Consider the following 20,061-nt stretch of genomic DNA (forward strand, 5'->3'; position numbering starts at 1 on the left):
ACGCACTGCTGTGGATGGAGCAGCAGCAAAAAGTATTTTAGCAACCAAGAAAAATCTTAATAACTCTAAGTGTATGCTATATTTAGAATATTTTTACTTTACTTGCAGAAATACAGCCCTTTCAAATAGGGAACTGAGGTCGTTCTATCTATCAGTGTAGTCCCCAAAACTAGATCTAGAACTTTTAAGTCATCCTCTGCTACTAAATTTAATACAGCCTTCACCATCCCCACAAGTCTCCTTTTAATAATACATGTTCCTCTATCTTAAGCCTCCTGCAGACTGAGATTTTTGTAAGCTACGCTGTGCAACATGGATCATAATGAAGTTGGATATGACATCTAGTTTGATTTATGTAGACTGTACGGTGACAACCCATACTATATCACAGGCTACAACATTTGCTGCTGCTGCTGCTGCTGCTGCTGCTGCTTTATCCAGTTTCAGTCCAGGTTTCTATGTGAGCGACCACTATTGAAAGACTTGGCCGGAGTTTCATCGCATGTAAGGGAAGTCTGAGGTGTTTATGTGCCTTAATTTAAGGCCTACGCACATGGTACCAATCAATAGTGTTGTGTAATCTTTGGTGGAGGACATTGCCAAAGTGGAAATGAGTCTTCGGGGGTCCAGGCTGGTCGTCTGGTCCAGGATGGCGATTGAAATTTATGTGCAAACCAAATGAATCTGGGCGTGTCTTCATCAGTTTACAGGCTCATGTGTGCACGCAGAGCTTCATACACTGCAACAAAACCTGAGATCTACTTCAACATCACCAAATTAGGACATTGAAAAGGACAAACTATCTCCTCCGTTTTCAGCTCGCACTGCTTGACTGTGTGATTTGTGTTCTCGGGCGACGTGTTGCCTCCTTATCCATTCATCCCTAGCCAGCTACTCGTGTTATTCCGAGCACATAGCACCCTTGGGAGCTCTCCCTCCCCCCCGCCGGTTCCTGCCCTACCCCTGCGCTCCATCCATCCCCGGCTCCCACCCCTTCCATTTGTTGCCATGGAGACTAATGTTGGCGACAGCCCAGCCCCTCTGGTCGAGGCGCTCTGGAAGACTCCTCTCCCCAGTTTGATGGAGGGTGCCAGTGTGCGAGCAGATTAACGAGGCCGACCCGCAGACGCTGGCATCTCTTCACAGCTCACTTGGCCTCAGTTCTCTGGGCTAAATGGGTATTGATCTGGATAATGTATTCTGATAATCTGTGTGGGTCCCTGTTCAATCACAGGAGGAGCAGCTGAAAATTTTACAGGGGTTAAGCGTGGAGGGATAGGAAGTAACGAGTAAGGAAGACATGTAGAAAGAACACAAAGTCAGGACAAAAACATATCAAATTTCAATTTTTCTTACCAGTATTGTGATTGATTTAAATTGTGATTATTTTCCATTAAATAAGCTTCAGGTTTGTGTAGTATTTGGTCTACATGATAATCTGCAAATGTATCCACACATATCACCTGGAACTCCTGTATTTCAGCAACGGATCTGCGCATATATGTTGTTGCAAAAACACTATAATGCAAGAGCAAAAGACCTTAACTTCATTTTGGTCCGAATGACCTGTGTATCCTGTAGTATCCTGTGTCTCCTGTGTTATGTTGGAAATGACGAGTTGACCATGAAAGGTTCTGGAGAGATCAAGGCAAAATCCCATGACGGTTCGGTGCCCTTAGAATGGTTTGTGTACCCCTGTGGTGGAATGGAACTAAGTACATTTACTCAAGCACTGTACTTGAATTTGAGGTACTTGTACTTTGCTGGAGTATGTTCTTTTCATGTTACTTTCTATTTTTGCTCCAAAACATTTCAGAGGGAAACAATGCACTTTTTACTTTACTACATATATGTTTTTAGTTAGATTACAAAAATAAGAGTTTTGCAAAAAAAAAAAAAAAAAACATAAGAAGAGTTTATAAAGTATTTTGTTTTGTTATAAATGAAATTACCAAAGAGGTGCAACTGCAACAACTGCTGATTGCCAGTCTTTTTATATTTTTAAATGATTCTGTTTTTTTGTTCTTTTTTATATGTGTCTATGTTAGTATATATGTGATGTGTATGGAGGGTATTTTAGATTTTTTTGTTTTTATGTTTTTTCCTTCTTTTTTTAAAAGAAAAAAGAGTTTGGGGTGTATTTTATTTTATTTTTGGCCATTTTAAATGATTTGTTTTTTCTATTTTATAATTTGGGTTGTTTTTTTTGTTTTTTTTTCTATTTATGGTAGTAGGTCTTTCACTTTTGTAGAGCAATACAGATGTGGAACATCAGACTCACCAGAGACTTACATGCTGGGAGAAAATAAGATCTTATCACGACAGAATAGTATCTTCAGTTAAAGCTAATTATATGGAGCAATAACCATATTAAATCAAACATGGCACAGGACTCTTTAAAATTGCCATTTTGATATAAAAAGATTGTTAATCCTAGAAGAGTTGAAGGATAATGTAGAAATAAGAGAAGAAACAAAAGGGTAGACATGACATAAAGATAGACGACAAAACAGTATGAAACCAGAAGAGTAAAAATCCAGCATTGTAATCTCTCTCTCTGTCTGTTTCAGGGCTGTATACCTCTGCAGGGATGCCAAGTCAACGAGCTCACAGCTAACCCTGATGAACCGGGACGACACCTTTTCGAGATTGTACCAGGTGAGATCCTCCTATTCCTCTTCCTCCACCACCTGAACTTCGAACTCTGGTTCACCTCACATCTTTATAGTTCACAAATAATCGAAACTAGGGCTCTGTGATATCTGGAAAATATGCAGTATGTTGAATATCGTGATATTACTGATGATAAACTGATATTAAAGGTGCTTGAATGGAGTGTTTTTGATAGAGGAATACAGGAATATTCAGGCAGAGCATGAGAAAAATAGGGAGCTCTCTAAACATGCTCTAATTTGAATCCAAAATGCAAGTAAGAACCTGAAATTGAGTAGAATGTTGGACCTTTAAGCAAATCATACTCCAAAAAAACACTACAAAGTGAAATATTTACTCAATGAAAATATCTTAAACACATAAAAGTTACACTGTAACAAACACACTGCAGAACACTGTATAAAATACAATGTTACTGTTGAAGTCATTGATGGTATTGAAGCTGTAAGGAGGAGCAGTAAGAAGCTGGCAACTATTTTCTTGTAACTTGTTACTAATTCTTTGCATAATCTGGGTAATTTTTTTGATGTTGCTAATTGCGTTTCTTCCATGTTTTTTGAATGACACATAGTCAATTCCCTCAGGTTTCAATGGGTTAACTACCTTTTTTCTTTGGTTGCTGTTCTGTATTGAGACAGCAGAGAGCACCATTAGCACAGAATTAGTTGCTGCAGTGGTCAATCGACTCAACACACACCAAAGAGCTGCTGCAGTGTCAGATACAACGATTACATTTCTACCTTTGTAAAAAAAAAAAAATCCTGTGAGAAGTGCTATAAAATACATTGAAAATAAAATGATTTCCAGCGGCTCTGCGCCTGTAGATCTCTGGACTGTTAGTGAGCCGTCATGCTTCACATATCTCGCTAACATACAGAGGGCTTTGCCTGCGGCTCAACAATCTGATTCCACAGACCTCACGCAGCCTTTCAGGCTTGTACTCAATCACAACGACACTTTTACACGTCTTAAAGTGGGTTTGTATGTGCAATATGATGTTTTCAAGGCAAGGAAGCATTTAAAGGGCTGTTACCATAAGTTTAACCTACAATCAAGTCCTGTAATCCAACAGCAGCTGAGTTCAGTGTAGGTGCAGTCCAGCGGTACACAAAGTCCTTCCTATGAAAGAATAAAAATGAATCTAGATGGAAGACTGCAGGCAAAAAATAAATGATCATGCTACATGAAATCGTGTTAGATCGAAATGTATAATTTTTCATAGAAAACTCTAAATTTACATTAAAACTTCATAACGCAATAAAATGCTGGTCTTTAATCTGCTTAACAGAAACTTTATTAATTTGCAGAAATGATAGTTAAATCATTGTTTATTTTAAATCTTTAATTTCGTGGTAACGGCAGATAGTTGGTTCTTTCAAAACAGCTCCCTTTAAACAAATGGGATTAAATGCTGTTGAATGTTTTTCTGTAAATCAATCTTATTGCCAACTTCTTCTAAATATCTTTTATCAGTGCACAACTGACTCATTCGTTTATTTAATAGCGAGAGCTTAATAGTTTGAATTTTTTGAAGTGGGTTTGTATGAGGTACTATGCATAGTTGTGATATCACATACAGCAGATTTCAGTCGGCACACCCCCAGTTTGGAGAAGCAGGCTGGAGTCCGACACAAAGCTGAGCTGCTCTGGACGGAGTCAGCAACAAAACAGATTTTAGCCACGTAAAAAAATCAATATCAGTTAAAGTGTATGCTATACTGAGGGTATTTTCATTGCTTTACCTTAATGTCAGACAGTGATTTCCAGCTGAGAAATGAAGCTGTTCTATTGCTCTCTTCAAAGCCAAACTCCATTTAGAAAAACACTGATTTAACATCATTGAACACAGGAGCTGCTGGTTTACTGCTGCCTAAAGAAAGTTATTTTGTTTGTGTTCTTGTGTGACTTTGGCGTTTAAAAAGAGTTAGCTCAGATTTACCAAAGTCACACAGTTACACAAACTGACTGATCAAAACAGCTGTAGCCCAGCAGCTCCTGTGTTTTAAAGAGCTAAAATTAATGTTTTTCTCAATGGAGTCTGGTGGCTTTGACAAGAGCATAGATGTGGAACTGAAGCCTTTAATGGCTTCTCTGTTGGCACGGGCTGTGTGATGGAAAGGTAAAACAGTGATAATACTCTCAATATAGCCTACATTTAAAGTGATATATATTGCTTCACGTGGGACTTTTTCTAGGTGGCAAAAATGTGTTTTGGTGATCCAAAGTGGTACATTGCATAGCTTCCATGTCAAACTATGGACTGCAGACTGACTGCAACTATTTCTAATACACTGACTGGAAAAGTACCTCATACAGCTCCACTTCAAAAATTCACCAGCCCTTTCACTGCACTGTGCTACATTGTCATAAAACTCTGATTTTGTATTTTATAGCTGCACAAAATGTATTTTTATGACTGTAAGGATTTTACTGCACTTTAAAAATAAGAGCATGAACAATAAGAGTGCAGGCCAAACATGACCTGTGGGCCCCCTAATGAGCAGCATTGGTACAGTCCATCCTTCTGGCTCTCTGCATCATTATAGGAGTGTTTGCTCGGAGGTCTCTGCTTGTGTTTAGAGTGGCCAGCGGGCTTGTGAGCCTGTGTGTGTTTTGTTTATGGCCAGTCAACATCACAGAGGGGTGAGAACCCTGAAGGCTGTACCATGAAGTCGGTTCGACAGAGCCAGGCTCTCTGTGCCTGAGCTGGCTAGACAAAGTCTCAGTCAGGGATAACAGGTACCATGAAGGTGGTTATCACTTGTCTCTGTTAACTCAGGCTGTCTGCTTCAGGCTCTGAGCGCGTTCATAAGTCAAATGACGCATTTAGTGCGTCACTTGACACTTGATTGATCATGTGCCGCCTACTACGCCTTTAAAGAATAAGTATTGCAGCAAAAGGGAGTACTGTTGCTTCGATTAAGGCGATAGAGGAACACTGGCAGAAAATTACTAATTCTGTGAATGCACAAGTTAATATAGCCTTTTCATTTCATCACTCTGTTATTTGTAACATGACAGCTGCTCATTCTGCAGCTCTGAACTTTAACTTCAACTTTAAAGTTGATGCAGTGGATTAAAAAAATTACAATCGAGAACTACATAGGTCTGATACAGTCTCATAATAAAGGAGACATGTAAATCGCTTTAGTTTTTGGACAAATCGCAGTGAAATCAATTTTACTGAATGAATATTATCTGTGATAAATACCAACAGACTCATTGATTAGCTGTCATAAACCAGCAGTGTAAAATTGCAAATCAGAGTCAAGCATAAAAACATAATCCGCAGTGGTTACAATATGGTAAGATTTGAAGGAATTAAACTGCATTTCATATGCAAATAAACATCATGCAACACTACAAACTCACTGAGAGCAACAACAATGTGTGAAGTAACATAATGCTCAGATTTTCTGCATCACTGATAAACTAGGTTCCTATGTCAAAAATGTTTTTTAAAAATAGAAAAGCACAACACAATGCATACAATGAGTGCTACTGCAACTGCACGGCTTCGTTTTGTGGCATTTATGTGACACTATGGCACAACAAGTAGGATAAAGTGTATTTATAATGATTATCTAATCTGAGAATCTGTATCACTCATAGATTGACATTAAATAGAGAGTTAGGCTACTCAACGATGCTTGAGGCGTTTTTCAGTTTGCCAAATAAGTTACCATGGAGATCTACGCCACCTTAGACAGACAGAAAACTTTGGCTTTAGACTCAACGTACCTCACTAAGACACGAAGACGCTAGGTGGTTCAGCCCTCTGATAGGGCCAGCAGCCTGACAGACAAGACGGAGGGAAAAAAGGGTTGATAAAAATGAGAGCTGTGAGGTGAGGGAAGGTGCAAAGAGGCAGGTCAGTAGAAATGTTTGCCATGGAGACAGATGTTTCAGTTAACAATATGACACGTTGAAAACTGAGCAAATTGGCTTATTTCTTTTGAAATTATATAGAAAAAAAGCAATGGCCAACATGACAAGAAATGTTCCACATTTGTTTTAAAAAGGGGGGATTAATATTAGAAAATAATCCAAAAACAAAAAACTGAATTTATAAAAATGTTCTATTTTAAATGAAAAAAAAACAGCAGTAATATATATTAAATGATTTATTTTTTTCCAGTACTTTTTCAAGGTCCTTTTCTTGTTTGTTTTTGTCTTTTTTGTTTGTATTTTTAGGTATTTTTCTTTAAACTTTTAACTGTAAATTTTGGGCCATGTCTTATTAAGTAGCTTGTTGCCTTCTGCTTATGTGTTTGAAAGAACAAAAAAAAAGCTCAGGTTTTTAAAGAGTAAGAAATTTTTGAAATGCATTTAATTTGGACTTGAAGACTTGAAAAAACAGCTCTCTCTTTGTGCTGAACAACATCTTTTGTTCACACCATATTCGATTTGTTTGGTTCCTCGGGGAGACCCACATGAGTTCCTCTCTCTCTGTAATCGGCTTATAGAGATGAAGGCTTTACTGTTGTATGAAATGAATAGAGATTTTGAGGCTTCACGTTGTGTTAAAAGTAACACTTTGCAGAGTTTAGAGCTTCCTCCCATTTTTTTAAAACAGTCATTATGGTGTCCAGTCATGTCTGCAGCTTTTTCTCAGAACCGCGGCCAATTTCTTCAGCTTCAAACGGCTTATTGGAAACTCTCAGACGGCTCTGGCAAAACACTAATCAGCAATGAGCTCAACAACATGCCCTGCGCTCTTACTCAGCTTCTATTCACTACTCAAAGGAAAGTGAAGACCACGGTGAGTCTTCACTGTTGGCCAGTGACAAAGCTGCCACACAGCGTTCATTGATGAAGGAGAAGAGAGGCGACGACGAGTCAAAGAAACACGGGGAACAGCTTCCCCAGAAAGCTTTGAAAGTGTCTATTCTGCATTTGTTTTCTTACAGATATAATATCTGTTAAATGTTTAGAGACTTATAGAGACGAATATTTCTCTGTTGGATAAATGAGGACTGTGGAATATGGACCCATTTATGTTGATTGGTCTTTAAAGGCTTTTCATACACTCAGAGGAGAACAACACAAAATTAATTTTTAGGGAAATAAATTCAGGATTTAAAAACCATGGACCATTCACTATAGGAGCACTATAGGAGTAAACAGCCCTTTAAATGGCCGTAAACTATTATTATAATATTTCAGGGTATTTTTGTAATAACGATATTTCTGACGATATGACAAAAATTCAGAGAATATTTTATTGTTAATTTGAAGAACAAACAAATGCAAAAAAAAAGTGTTGAGGTCCTGTATGTCGACATAAATGTAGATCGCCTTGAAATATTCAATCAAAACTAAATTAAAAAATTATTTCTCAGTTCTTTAGTTTGTAAACAACCACAGAAACTCATGTTGAGACTCAGGTTCTGTATAAAATAAAAAATATTCCAACAAGGTTTTTTTTAAATTACAAAAATGACACATCTAAACATTTGCCAAATACAAAAAAAAAATACTATATTCATATTCAATACTATCTATAAATAGTGTGTATATATATGTATATATATATATATATATATATATATATATATATATAAATGAGTGTGTTGTTTTCTCCACCTGGCCCTGTTCTGCTATTTCTCCTTCACTCTTTTTGCTGTAACGTTTGTGCTGACATCCAGACACCACCGCACACAAACACACAGACCTGCATTTATTTTGACAAGCTGTTTTGGGTGTAGTGCACCATATGCTGCCTGCAGCAGCAGTAGTAGCTTCACCAAACACAAAAATAGCAGAAAACCCAGCCCAGTGTTTCTGCAAACAGTTTGTAAGTTTCATATGTGTCATGTCAATGTTTCTAATGTTGACGTTGTTCAGATTATATGCATATGTGCTGACTGTGTCATCAGGAAGTGGAGCAGATGGAAGATGACATGACACCACTGCAGACCACTGTTCAAGACCAAAAAACAACAAATTAGGTTGTTTTTTGGTGAGACATCAGTGGCCTTTTCAGAGGTGCTTTCAGCAAAATGTGCAATATGTTGCAATGTTTCAACTTATCGGTTAATTCTGGCAATTTGGTTAAGAAAAAGACACAGATTTAAGACTGATAACAGATCAGGACTCGTAGACTGATAAACCCTCAGTTTGAGGTTGGAGCAGCTCAGAAATTAAGCTGCTGGCTTTCTGTCACACTCAGCGCTCCTTTGTCTCCTGTAACAGAAGCCTCATCCTTCAAGGGAGCCCAGGCTGTTCATTTGGGACATGTCATTGACTGATGGGCTTTGTTTTAGTCAGACTGTGTGTGTGTGTGTGTGTGTGTGTGTGTGTGTGTGTGTGTGTGTGTGTGTGTGTGTGTGTGTGTGTGTGTGTGTGTCCAGCCACAGGGTAAATCCATTGGTCATGTTTATTGTGGAGATATCGAGTACACATGCCTGTTGCAAACAGTAGATACATGACAAGATAGAAGATTCTGAACCCCTCACACACACTCACACATGCACAAGCATATACACACACACACACACACACACACTCGCACATGCACATGCACGCACGCACATACACATGCACACACACACACACACACACACACACACACACACACACACACACACACACACACAGAGTTTAATGCTGCGACTATTAAATGTCCCCACTGTTTATCCAGGGCTAATGGCTTGACATATAGGCTGTGTCTATGTTTATAGAGGCAAATTAAGGACACTTTCTCATTAAGTGATACAACATCATGGGGAGGGAATGCGTCATATCAAATGTAAACAAACCTGATATCATTCTTTCAGTACAAGTGTTAAACGGGCACACAAAAACCCCTTTTGCACTTCATGTTCAATGCGGGAATTATCGCGCCGTTCTGTATAATAAGTATGATCGTAGAATGAAGGGACAGAGTGGTCTCATAACAGCACTGAAACAGCTTCTGTGTAAAAGTGACCCATCGAGGTAGATTTAAAAAGCAGCTTGCAGCAGTTAGCAGCTAACTCAATGAAGAAGAACAGAAATGTCCACAAAAAGTGAAAATAATGAGGTCCAGGAGCTACATACCCTCCGAGGACAGGACGGGACATCATATAACAGGGACACTAAATGATGGTTGATGCCATGTTGTGTCATTGTTATTGTTTAGCGAGTGCTGCTGACGCTTATGCAATATGTCACACTAGAGGCAGACGCTGTTGTGTCAAATGCTTTCGTGATGCCAGCATGCTGTCTTAAAATCACAGGAGGACCAGCAAAAATGCAAAGGAAACATGAAGTAGAGATTTCATAGTGGCTCTATAGAGCGATCTCAGTGTGAAAAGGGCTAATTTAACACTCATAGCCAGAATAAAAATACATGTATATGGCTTCAACACATTCAACACAATAACGTGTGTAAATGTTGCTCAGTGGAAGCAAAAGAAGCACAAAACTCCACCCGCTACTCCTCGTAATTTCCTCTTGGCATTCGACTAAAATAACAGCAGTTGTTCAGCGTGCAAGCAATTAAAAACTGGACTCCCACAATGCTTTTTTATCTGCGTGCGCTCCAGACTGAGCGAGCAGTGCACCCAAACAAAGCCGATTCAACAGTCATGTGAATCTGAACTGAGCTCGTCTCAAAGCCGGCAGGCATGAAGGAAATGTGCAAATAACTGGCTGTTTTTAAATATTCTTTGTATTTAACGGCTGACTCAAGGCTGTAAGCCCTCTGTTGTGGTAGTGTGAAGCAATTAAGCCATCTGGGAAAAAGCACATATACACACACACACACACACACACAAGTGGCTGTGCAAACGTGACGGCTTCTGCTAATTCATTATGGTGGACTAAGGCCGCCCACACACTTACATACAGTCCATGCAAAAACACTCACACGATTGTTCTGTTTTAGAAATTATTTTACCAAGAAACAACAACAAATCCACCTCAATATCCACACAGCTACTGCAATGTTTAACCTTTGACCTCTGTAACATAAACACATCTGTGTATGTTGACCATTATTCTCATTCAGCCTAATTTGCGGTCAGGTTTTGATCCATGGCCTTCAAAAAGTTTTGGAGGATGCACTTCACAAGAAAATGCTAATCTATTGCTACGCTAGCAGATGTAGTGACAGTTAATGGAGCTAGCCAGTTAGCTGCAGTAGTGCCAGTGCCAATGTTGTATCACTCAAGAGGCTTAAAATTTAGTTTTTAATTTTTTTAAGATTATCCTTTTGGCTTTTGGCTTTATTAGAGATAGGACAGTTTAAGGGGACAACATTCAGCTAAGGGCCGCAGGCTGGAGTCAAACTTGCAGCCGTTGCAGCAAGAACACAGTCTCTGAATATGGGGTACCCGCTCTACCAGGTGAGCTATTGGGTGCCCCAGCTTAAACTTTACTTTACTTGAGTGTATCTAAGCTGTAAATCTTATTTTAAATCCATTCTGTGGTCTGTTATTTCAGGCCGATGCTATAAATAACAAACCATTGCTATGGAAGCAGTTGTGATCAAAGATGCTTGAAGCAAGCATTCCTAAATCAATATTGAACCCCAGGTGCAGGACACTGCATCACTCTCTCAGGCTTCATTTTGCAAAACATTATTTCTTACTTTATTGAGCTGTTGGCTTTGAGTTTTCTCTCTACTGTAAATCCTGTTGAGATGCAGGTGACTATGTCATTATTTAACCCTGAAACCTGGAGCAACATCACTTTTCTTGCGCTGCTTTCAGACACCTTTCATATGCATTTAACCCTTTGAAACCTGAGCAAACAGATTTTTTTATTCTTTATTTTTTTGGAAAACAAGACTTACAAAGGCACTGTGTAACTTGGAGAAAGATGTTCCAAAATTTAAAAGAAATGAGGAATAGGCGTCAAGAAAATTACCTGAAAATGTGTTTTTAAAAAGAGGAAGAGAGAGAAACTCTTAGAAATTAAGAATAATAATAATAATTATGAAAAATGTCCAAAAAGTGATATTTAAAATACTGTTATTGTAACTATTATCAACCATTTTATTTATATTTTTTTACCTGTCTTTTTTATGCTTTTATCTATTTTATCTATGCTTTTTATCTATTTTCTTTTTTTAAAATAAATAATTATTAAAATTTATGATAATTAAGAATCATTTTCTAGTATCTAATAACATGTAACTTCCCCCCATGTTTTTGAAAGAAATCCAGCCAGTCTGCTGTGGTTTCAAAGGGTTAACAAGCATCTGTTACAACCTCAGGCAGCTTCTGCTTCTGTCTGGTTAATATTTAGAAAGTTATGTCTGCTTGTTAATCAGTTTAGATGAAGCCGGATGAGCACACTTGTCTTTGACCCCGTTTAAGGTGCTGTTACGAAGTCTCATTTGTATTTTTGAAGAGAAAATATTGCTGAAATGAAGAAGGTTGACTACAGGGTTTTACTGAAGCAAGCATCAGCTACGTGTTCCTGTGCAATCAGTTACAGACAGATTTTAGAATATTCCACTCATAGACGGAGAATCCAAAGTCTGCGCTGATCTCTTACAGATTGATTAGCACTGTCTGCTCTCCCTCTGTGTGTGTGTGTGTGTGTGTGTGTGCAAAGTTTGTTTGGCAAAGACTAGAGGACAGCCCATCTCTGCTCCTACACACACACTCAAAGGGAGAGAGAGAGCCTTGTTCCACTCCTCCTCAGGGATTTGCTTCTCCCCAGGGGGGCTGAGGGAACGGACCTGCTGCCCACACTGCTGAATGAAACAAACGGGAGAAGAGAGTGAATGAATGGACGAGTGAAGGGCAAGAAGCGGGACTCGTTAGACAGGTTTTGTTTCCGCTGGCATTGAGCATGCCTCACTGGCAGGTTCTGGCCGTCTGTGCTACCTGCGTACTGATCTGCTTCCAAACGGACGCAGCGGGGACGGAGAAGCCGCTTCATGCTGCAGCTTTAGGCCAGGGCCAGTCCCAGCTCACTCAGACATGGGGCCGGTGTGCTGCAAGCCGGACAGACTGAAGAAACAACATCTCCAAGGTAACGGGGAACAGATGCAGGAGATTTTAACTAGTGTGGTAGAGGCTGAAGCGGAGCGCGTGAGTAGCTTTGGGACTGATATACGACCTCTTCTTTATGGCTTTTTTGCGCTGAATTAAAAGGTACTGACTCCTGTTTCTGCTCTATTAGCTTAAGCTTTTGTGCAGAATACATCCTTTGTTGAGATTATTGCACATTTAACTTAACCTTTGAAACTTGAGAAAATTTCCTCCATTTCTTTAAAAACTCAAGAAGGCAATGGGCAATGACAAGGAAATGACCCAAAAATGTGTTAAAATTAGTTGAAAGTACAAGATAATTACCTGAAAATTAGTTTTAAAAAATAAATAAATAAAAAAGTAAAAAAAGAACATTGTACAAATTACCCCTAAAAGTGCCTAAAAATTATAATAACTTTGTAACGTAATTTAAAATGTGTAATTATGACACTTATAAATATTGATTTAGTTTCTCCTAGCTTTTTTAAATTTTTTTCCTGGACATTTTTTTAACAATAATTTTGTAAATATCTTTATTTTTGAAACATATATTACCAAGTTGCTTATTGCCCTTTTTCCAGTGTTTTTGAAGAAATCCCATCAATTTGCTCAGAATTCAAAGGTTTAAGTACTTGTGAAAGGCATCTAAGAGCAGCACAAAGAAAGTGATGTCGCTCCAGGTTTCCAAGGGTTAATTAAAATCAACCCTCGAAGGATGATTTAGTTTTAATTTTCCATGGATCAGAAAAATGCAGACTGACATAATGTGGAAAGGTTTGCAGTAGCCCATCTACTTCTGCAGAATGTGTGAACGAAAAAGTGGATGAATTGTCGCCCAACATAAAGAAAAGTGTAGTAATTTGTTGAATACTTTTTTTTTTCAGATGTATTACAATTTTGCTTTTGGTCTCTAATTAGCAAAGCAGGAATTATCCAGATATGAAACTTTACATCATCAGATAACTTAAAATTTGCTCTTAGCAGCAAATACTTACTTTTCTTTGCAGTTACTGTAGTTGTATGATTGATGCGTCAGCTGTACACAGTTACTGTCTGGTTCAGTGTCTCTATACTGTGTTCCTTAGTGTTTTTTTAAATATTATTTCCATATCTACTAATTTCTTGCAATTTGTGTACACTATCTTGCCAAGGTGCTTGTTGCCCCTTTTTTTCCTTATATTTTCAAAAGAAAGGAAAACAATTTGCTGAGGTCTTGAAGGTTGAAATAGTTGTGGGGCAGCAAAATCAACTATTGTTGTTTTAATATGGAAGTCAGGCAATAATTGGGATTCTTCCATCATTCTTCAAGCAGCCGTGATCTGATCTGATGCAGCAAACAGCACGATTCTGCAGACAGCAGGACACAGTGAAAGGTAGAGGTGCAGTCTGCAGCTCCTCTTCACTCCCTGCAATATTTCAAACTGATCGGCTGTCAGAAAAAGCTGAAAATGACCTAATCTCACCAATAAACACATGGCATTTCCTGTGACTACTTCATAATAAAAGTCAAGTTGAGTTAAATGATTTTAATGTGAAGCTGCAACAGTAGGAAATGTACCTCAATACAGCATTTTTTCTCGCAAACGTCGCCCTGACACCAGTTCATAAAACGGTAAATATATAAATAATGGGCCATAGACTCAGTCACCTTTGTGTTAATTAATTTGTGGACTGACAGACAATTCTCCCTCTCTCTCTTGCTCTCTCGCTCTCTTTCTTATACATAATAGCAATAATAAGCAGCCCAGAGGTCATATAAAGTTAATCCTCAAACCATTCACAGAGTCCAATCATCGGTCACATTATTAATAGAGGACGTGGCCTGAGGGACATAGGACACACTGCATGACCTTTGCTGGGCCAGAAGAGTGGTTACTGTGTAGGTGGGATACGGTTTGACAAAGTAGCAAAGTATTAGTATTACAGGTCTAATAAATTAAGCTATTGAAAGTTTAGGTAGTAGAATGGACACGGGATACTGAAAATATAATGTATGCATTTCATGTCATGTTCAGGGGACCCACAAAATGTCTCTGGGATGCGTGGACAGTTAAATCACTCCACAACCAGAAACAATGGATTACCAGAACCATCCAAAATTATGGACAATCAAACAGCAGCCAACAATTTAAGACGACGCTAAAAGTACCACATTACACTGCATTCCACTAGAGTTGTAAAAAAAAAAAAAATCAGTTAAAGGTTTATGTATATAAAACATTTATTATGTTGCTTTGCATCTTTTTGCAATGCAGGAATGCCTTCTTTTTGGCATATTTTTGGATAATGTGGGTCAGCAAAGCTGTTGAGACAAATTTGAGCACAACATCTATGCACTTATGTTTTTCGGTCTTTTTCGCTTTGTTGTCATGTTTAAAGCACTTGTTAGAAGAGTAATCAAAAAGTAATGTGTAACCTTTTACATTTCAAAAGTAACTTTACCAACACTGGGACTACTGTAGTACTGCATGCATTTAGTGAGGCTAACATTAAGCTAGCTGTTCATGGTCACAAAACAAAAGTAAAATATAAAAGTAATGTAACAGGTGATGATTGCTCTTCTAATGAGTGACATGTGATAAGTGGCTCATTTTTCAAGTAACAAAATGTCTAAACTGGCAACAGTATAAAGTAAAAAATGACCCAGACCAAATACTCCAACATATTCAAAGATGCAGTATATCACCTGACTCTCTCCTCATGCTGAGTACAGATATCTGTCTATTTCCATATTGACAGCTCAACGCGCTCGCACCACAACATCAGAGGGGATCTCAGCGCTTTAAGAATTACCTGTTCCTCTTCCTGCGGTCTTTCCTGTCCTCATTCAACAGCGCCTACGAGCGGTCTGACATTTAAGAATATAATTGTGAAGTATTATAGCTTCAGTTCTTAAATGTCAGACACTGGAAAGCGTCACTCACACACGCTGTAAACATTCGGCTTTGTTGTCGACTTAAATGTCAATGTCTGTCTGATGATCGCCACGTGGAAATCCAATTGATCCTGAGACTTAAAAAGGGAAAACTCAGTTTTACGTGTGCCTGCAGTCAATGTTATCTTGATAGGTGCCAATGGGGATCTTTGTACACGACATGCAGCCAGGCTTGGATGTTCCAATAGTTTCTGCTGGCTATGCTGGGATTGATTTTAAGTGCATGTGTGTTTGTGTATGTGTCTGGCTGTGGGTGTGTGTGTGTGTCTTTTATCATTTAAGAGGAAGTACTGGATGTGCCAAGGCTCCTCAATGTCTGAGTGTCCTCTTTGTATTTTAATCACCATTTTAATTGGCCTCTCTTTTCCTGAGGACTCATTCAGGTTTTATTGTAGGTATTCATACACACGCTGCATTAAAATATCAAATAATGCTAAATCCTCAGTCTAGTGTTTCCACCATGACTCTGGAGCCCATCTGACCACAGTGTTGTTCATCATGACAGTGTGAGTTTGCAGAGCTGGGTGACAATGGCACTTAGCTTTATGGCTCCACTGTTTATATTTGGATTCCCTCCTTGCAGCTAAATGACTGTGACAACAGTGACTGTGACTGACACCATCCGACATCGACCGCTCAGACAAACGGGACACAGATGATATCTTCTCCCAAGTCACTTTAAACATGTGGTGGAAAAAACAGCACAAGATAATAAGATATTTGTTGTGGTTTATGGTGTTAATGCGTTTTTTATGCAATTGATCAAGTTCTACAGGATTTCGTTTCTTGTGTTGGGGCTGCTGTGAGCTCAGTACCTGTGTAAACTGCACTTTAATTTATAACAAAACAGCAATACTATAAACTATTCTCATGTTTTTATTCAAAAACCCAAATTTGTAAAGTAACTAGTAACCAGAATGGTTGGAGTAATGAAGTGGAGTAACAGTGCAAAGTGGCATGAAAAGAAAACACTCGAGTAAAGTCCAAGTACTTTAAATTTGCCCTTCAGTACAGTACTTGAGTGAATGTACTTAGTTGCATTTGACCACTGGTCAAATCAAATGTTAAATGGTGCCATAATTACAGAACAGGACTACAAACAAAGAGCACATACCAGGACAAGTGCGCCATCTAGTGGTGAGAAATCTTCACAGCACATTGGTTTTAATCTGTTGCCAACCCCATTTGATTTTTTATTTTACAAGCATTTATTATGCAGTCATTAAAGTCATAAATGCAATCTTTCCCTCATAAGTTTATCAAATTGTTGGGCTAACTTCTGGTTTCAATTTGTGAATTAACTTAAGTATTGTATTGGGCTGCTATCCTGGTTGATGATGATGATGCAAGACTAACAGCTTTGTTTTCATGTTGTGATCGTGCTACAATTATTTGACTTGATGACAAACACTGTGGCCAATATGGCTTATAGGTTAACCTCCAATAAGAAAAGCAGCTGCATAAAAAACACAAGCACCGATTAACAACGTAGAGCTCAACAGCTCCTGAATAGATTGTGTCCTTGCCAAATTGCCAGAAAAACAAGCAGAAGCATCGGAAAACCTTTCCTGCATCCTCATTATAAACAGTGTCAGAAGTTTGCAAAGCCACAAAGAAAATAAGGGCTGCAGGTTTTCATGAGAACAACTGGCCAACTGTAAAACACGATGTTGGGTCGATCATATTTTGGGCTTGTACTGCAGCCAGTGGCATGGGCGACATTTCACAGGTAGAGAAATGAATGGCTTCGAATAAAGTCCAGCAAATTCTGGAAGTGAACATCCAACCATCTGTATTAAAAGCTCCGTGGATTAATTACAGAGATGTCGATTCACTCCCATAACTCCCAATAAGTTGCTCCACGCCATTTCCTTTCTATGGTTATCCTTATAAAAGGATGTGTGGTGTCATGAATAATTTTGTACTTTTCCACCTCCATAATTAGCTCCCCGTCGCCCGAATATATCTGATCCGCAAGCCTAAATGCTGACAACGCAGGGTACTCAAACGTTTGCACGCAAATGTAGCTACCAGACAGTAAAGCTGCAGTAACAATCAGGAACTAGGGAATTTGGTTCAAGCACTTCAAACATGATGCAACATACTACAGGTTTAGCTTGATAAATAAATAGTCCTGGCAAATTAACAACTGCAATCTCTGGTGTACTCACCCCGACTTTTCATCTCTGTCCTCCCTTTTGTTTGTGCCTCCAGGTGGAACAGGAGAGAAGGACCGCGCACCGATCAGCCATGAATCCTTCCTGCTTATGGCAAACTCCCAGACAGACATGGATGACTGGGTCAAGGCCATACGGCGGGTCATCTGGGCACCGTTTGGAGGAGGTAAAGCCAAACCTTTGAACCGAAACACGAGAGACACAGACACTTTTAAAAACACAGACACATTTTCATGTCTAAACCTGTTCAACCTTATGGGAATGGGTGACACATTAGAACTTAAGGCTGTTCTAATGCAAAACTAAAATTATCACATTGAAACTTACATTAAGAAAGTCTAAATCCAGCTACATAAAGGGCAGAATATTGCTTGTTAATATATTTAATAAAAATCTCTCATATGGCCAGTAATCACTATCCTAGAACATTAAGTCTTTATTTTCTTCCTACCCCGTTGGCTCCAGACATCTCACAACACTTCTTGCAACAAGATATTGTTCCTGAATTTGGTCGAGACGACAGTCCACCACGCTGGTGTGTCCATATTTTACTGTACAAGTGACAAACTTGAGCCGAGTCATGCAAAGTATCACCTCCCCCTACTGTGTCTGGTTTCTTTGACCTGCAGTTAATTCTCACCCTGGTGTCTATCGACTCTACCTGACTGGGGAAATGTGATCAGAGTTTGCTGTTAGTCTATTCAAGAAATTCAAAAATAGAGGACAGGGTGGTTCAGTTGGGTGCACTTTGGTTTAGTAATAGGTAATAGGTAATAGGTTGGGACTCTGTGTAAAATGTGAATAAAAACAGAATTATTTGCAAATCTTTTTCTAACCTTAATTTAATTGAAAGTAGTACAAAGACAAGATACGTGATGTTCAAACTAATAAAATTAATTGTTTTAAGTAAATGTACCCTCATTCTAAATGTGATACCTGCAACAGGTTCGAAAAAGTTAGGACAAGGGACACAAATGACTGAGGAAGTTGTTAAATGCTAAAAAAAAAAAAACCAGTTTGGAACATTCCACTGGTAAACAGGTGTATTGCTGGCAGATTTAAGTATCATTACTGAGTATAAAAGAGCATCCCTAAAAGGCTCATTTGTTCACAAGCAAGGATGGAAGCAAAAAATCTACAATCCATAATATCATGAAAGGACTCAAAAATCCCCAAAAAATCAAAGACATCTCAGCATGTAAAGGATGGGGGTGTTAGTGCCCATGGCATCATGGGCAACCATGAATGCTGAAAGGTACATACAGGTTTTGGGGCAACATATGCTGACATCGAGATTGTCTTTATCAGGGACATCTCTGCTTATTTAAGCGAGACAATGAGACACATTCTGTGCGTGTTCCAACACCTTAGCTTTATACTCAAAGAGTGTAGCTACTAGACTGACCTGACTGCTTGCTGACAGCTTTATGAAGCACAAAATATGACTACAGAGACTCAGGAGTGTTGATAAAAGAAAAGGTGACGTCATACAGTGGTTAACATGCTCCTGTACCAACTTTATTATAACACATTGCAGCCATCAAATTTAGTATATATTTACACAAGGAAAAAAAGTCTATCAGTTTGAACATTACATATATAACATTACATATATTATCTTTCAAATGTATTCATTCAAATTTATGTAAAAAAAATTGCAAATGATTGCACACTGTTTTTATTTCAATGTTCCACAGTGTCCAAACTTTTTTGGAATTTGATTTGTAAATCCACTTAAAGTGAGTCTCTTTTTCAATCTTCATGCAGCAAGCATTGAGCCCATGGTTAATTCTCAAGCTTTCTGCTCTGCTGTCTAACTAGTGTACTTGACGGGAGGCCAGAAATATAAGCAGGCATGTCTGGGTGTGATCGGGACATAAGGAGCAGCTGAACAGCGTGGTGTTGGGTTACAAAAGAGTATATTAATAGGGGGATAAATGTAGAATAACACACTAGTGATACAGTGAATGACATCACCAGTTTCATTTGAAACTTCATATTTAATCAGCCAGGTCTGTTGGCAGAGGGCTGCCGACTACTACAGCTTAATCAAGTTTAATTAGGGACGGTACTTTATCTATTAGAGTAAGGGAGTGGTTGGGGTGTTACCCTCCCCAGAGCTACAAATATTTTTCCCGAGTGACTGAGGGAAAATATAAATATAACCATATTTCACAGTTTCTAGCTGTGATAAATGACATCGTTTTGGAGATTTTTAAAAAAAATGTGTCTTTAAAACCCACTTGTAGGTTTTAAGTTTCAAAGGGTATTTAAAGTAAATATAAAATAAAACCATTTAAAGTTGAAT

At 38.5% G+C, this 20,061-nt stretch overlaps 2 protein-coding genes across 4 annotated transcripts in view; one reads left to right on the forward strand and one right to left on the reverse strand.

The window, feature by feature from the left end:
* The window catches only part of LOC121958884 (sulfotransferase 1C4-like), a 55,618-nt gene that overhangs the window by 33,850 nt on the left and 1,707 nt on the right, over positions 1–20,061 (reverse strand). For both annotated transcript variants that reach the window (XM_088070016.1, XM_088070018.1), the window contains exon 2: positions 17,748–17,931. Coding sequence is in view for 1 of the 2 variants with exons in the window: in XM_088070018.1 (XP_087926144.1) it covers positions 17,748–17,760 (13 nt within the window). In the remaining variant the exon portion in view is untranslated. The remainder of the gene's footprint in view (positions 1–17,747; positions 17,932–20,061) is intronic.
* The window catches only part of arhgap22b (Rho GTPase activating protein 22b), a 44,364-nt gene that overhangs the window by 13,967 nt on the left and 10,336 nt on the right, over positions 1–20,061 (forward strand). Inside the window, exons 3-4 of one of the 2 annotated variants that reach the window (XM_042508288.2) lie at positions 2,571–2,658; positions 17,791–17,919. In XM_042508288.2, coding sequence (XP_042364222.1) covers positions 2,571–2,658; positions 17,791–17,919 — 217 coding nt within the window. Of the gene's footprint in view, positions 1–2,570; positions 2,659–12,199; positions 12,643–17,790; positions 17,920–20,061 lie in introns of those variants that run through there. The other variant, XM_088070015.1, reaches the window with a different exon arrangement.

Source organism: Plectropomus leopardus, chromosome 19, assembly GCF_026936395.1.
Source record: "Plectropomus leopardus strain MGB_pleo_1.0 chromosome 19, ASM2693639v1, whole genome shotgun sequence".
Lineage (NCBI taxonomy): Eukaryota > Metazoa > Chordata > Actinopteri > Perciformes > Serranidae > Plectropomus > Plectropomus leopardus.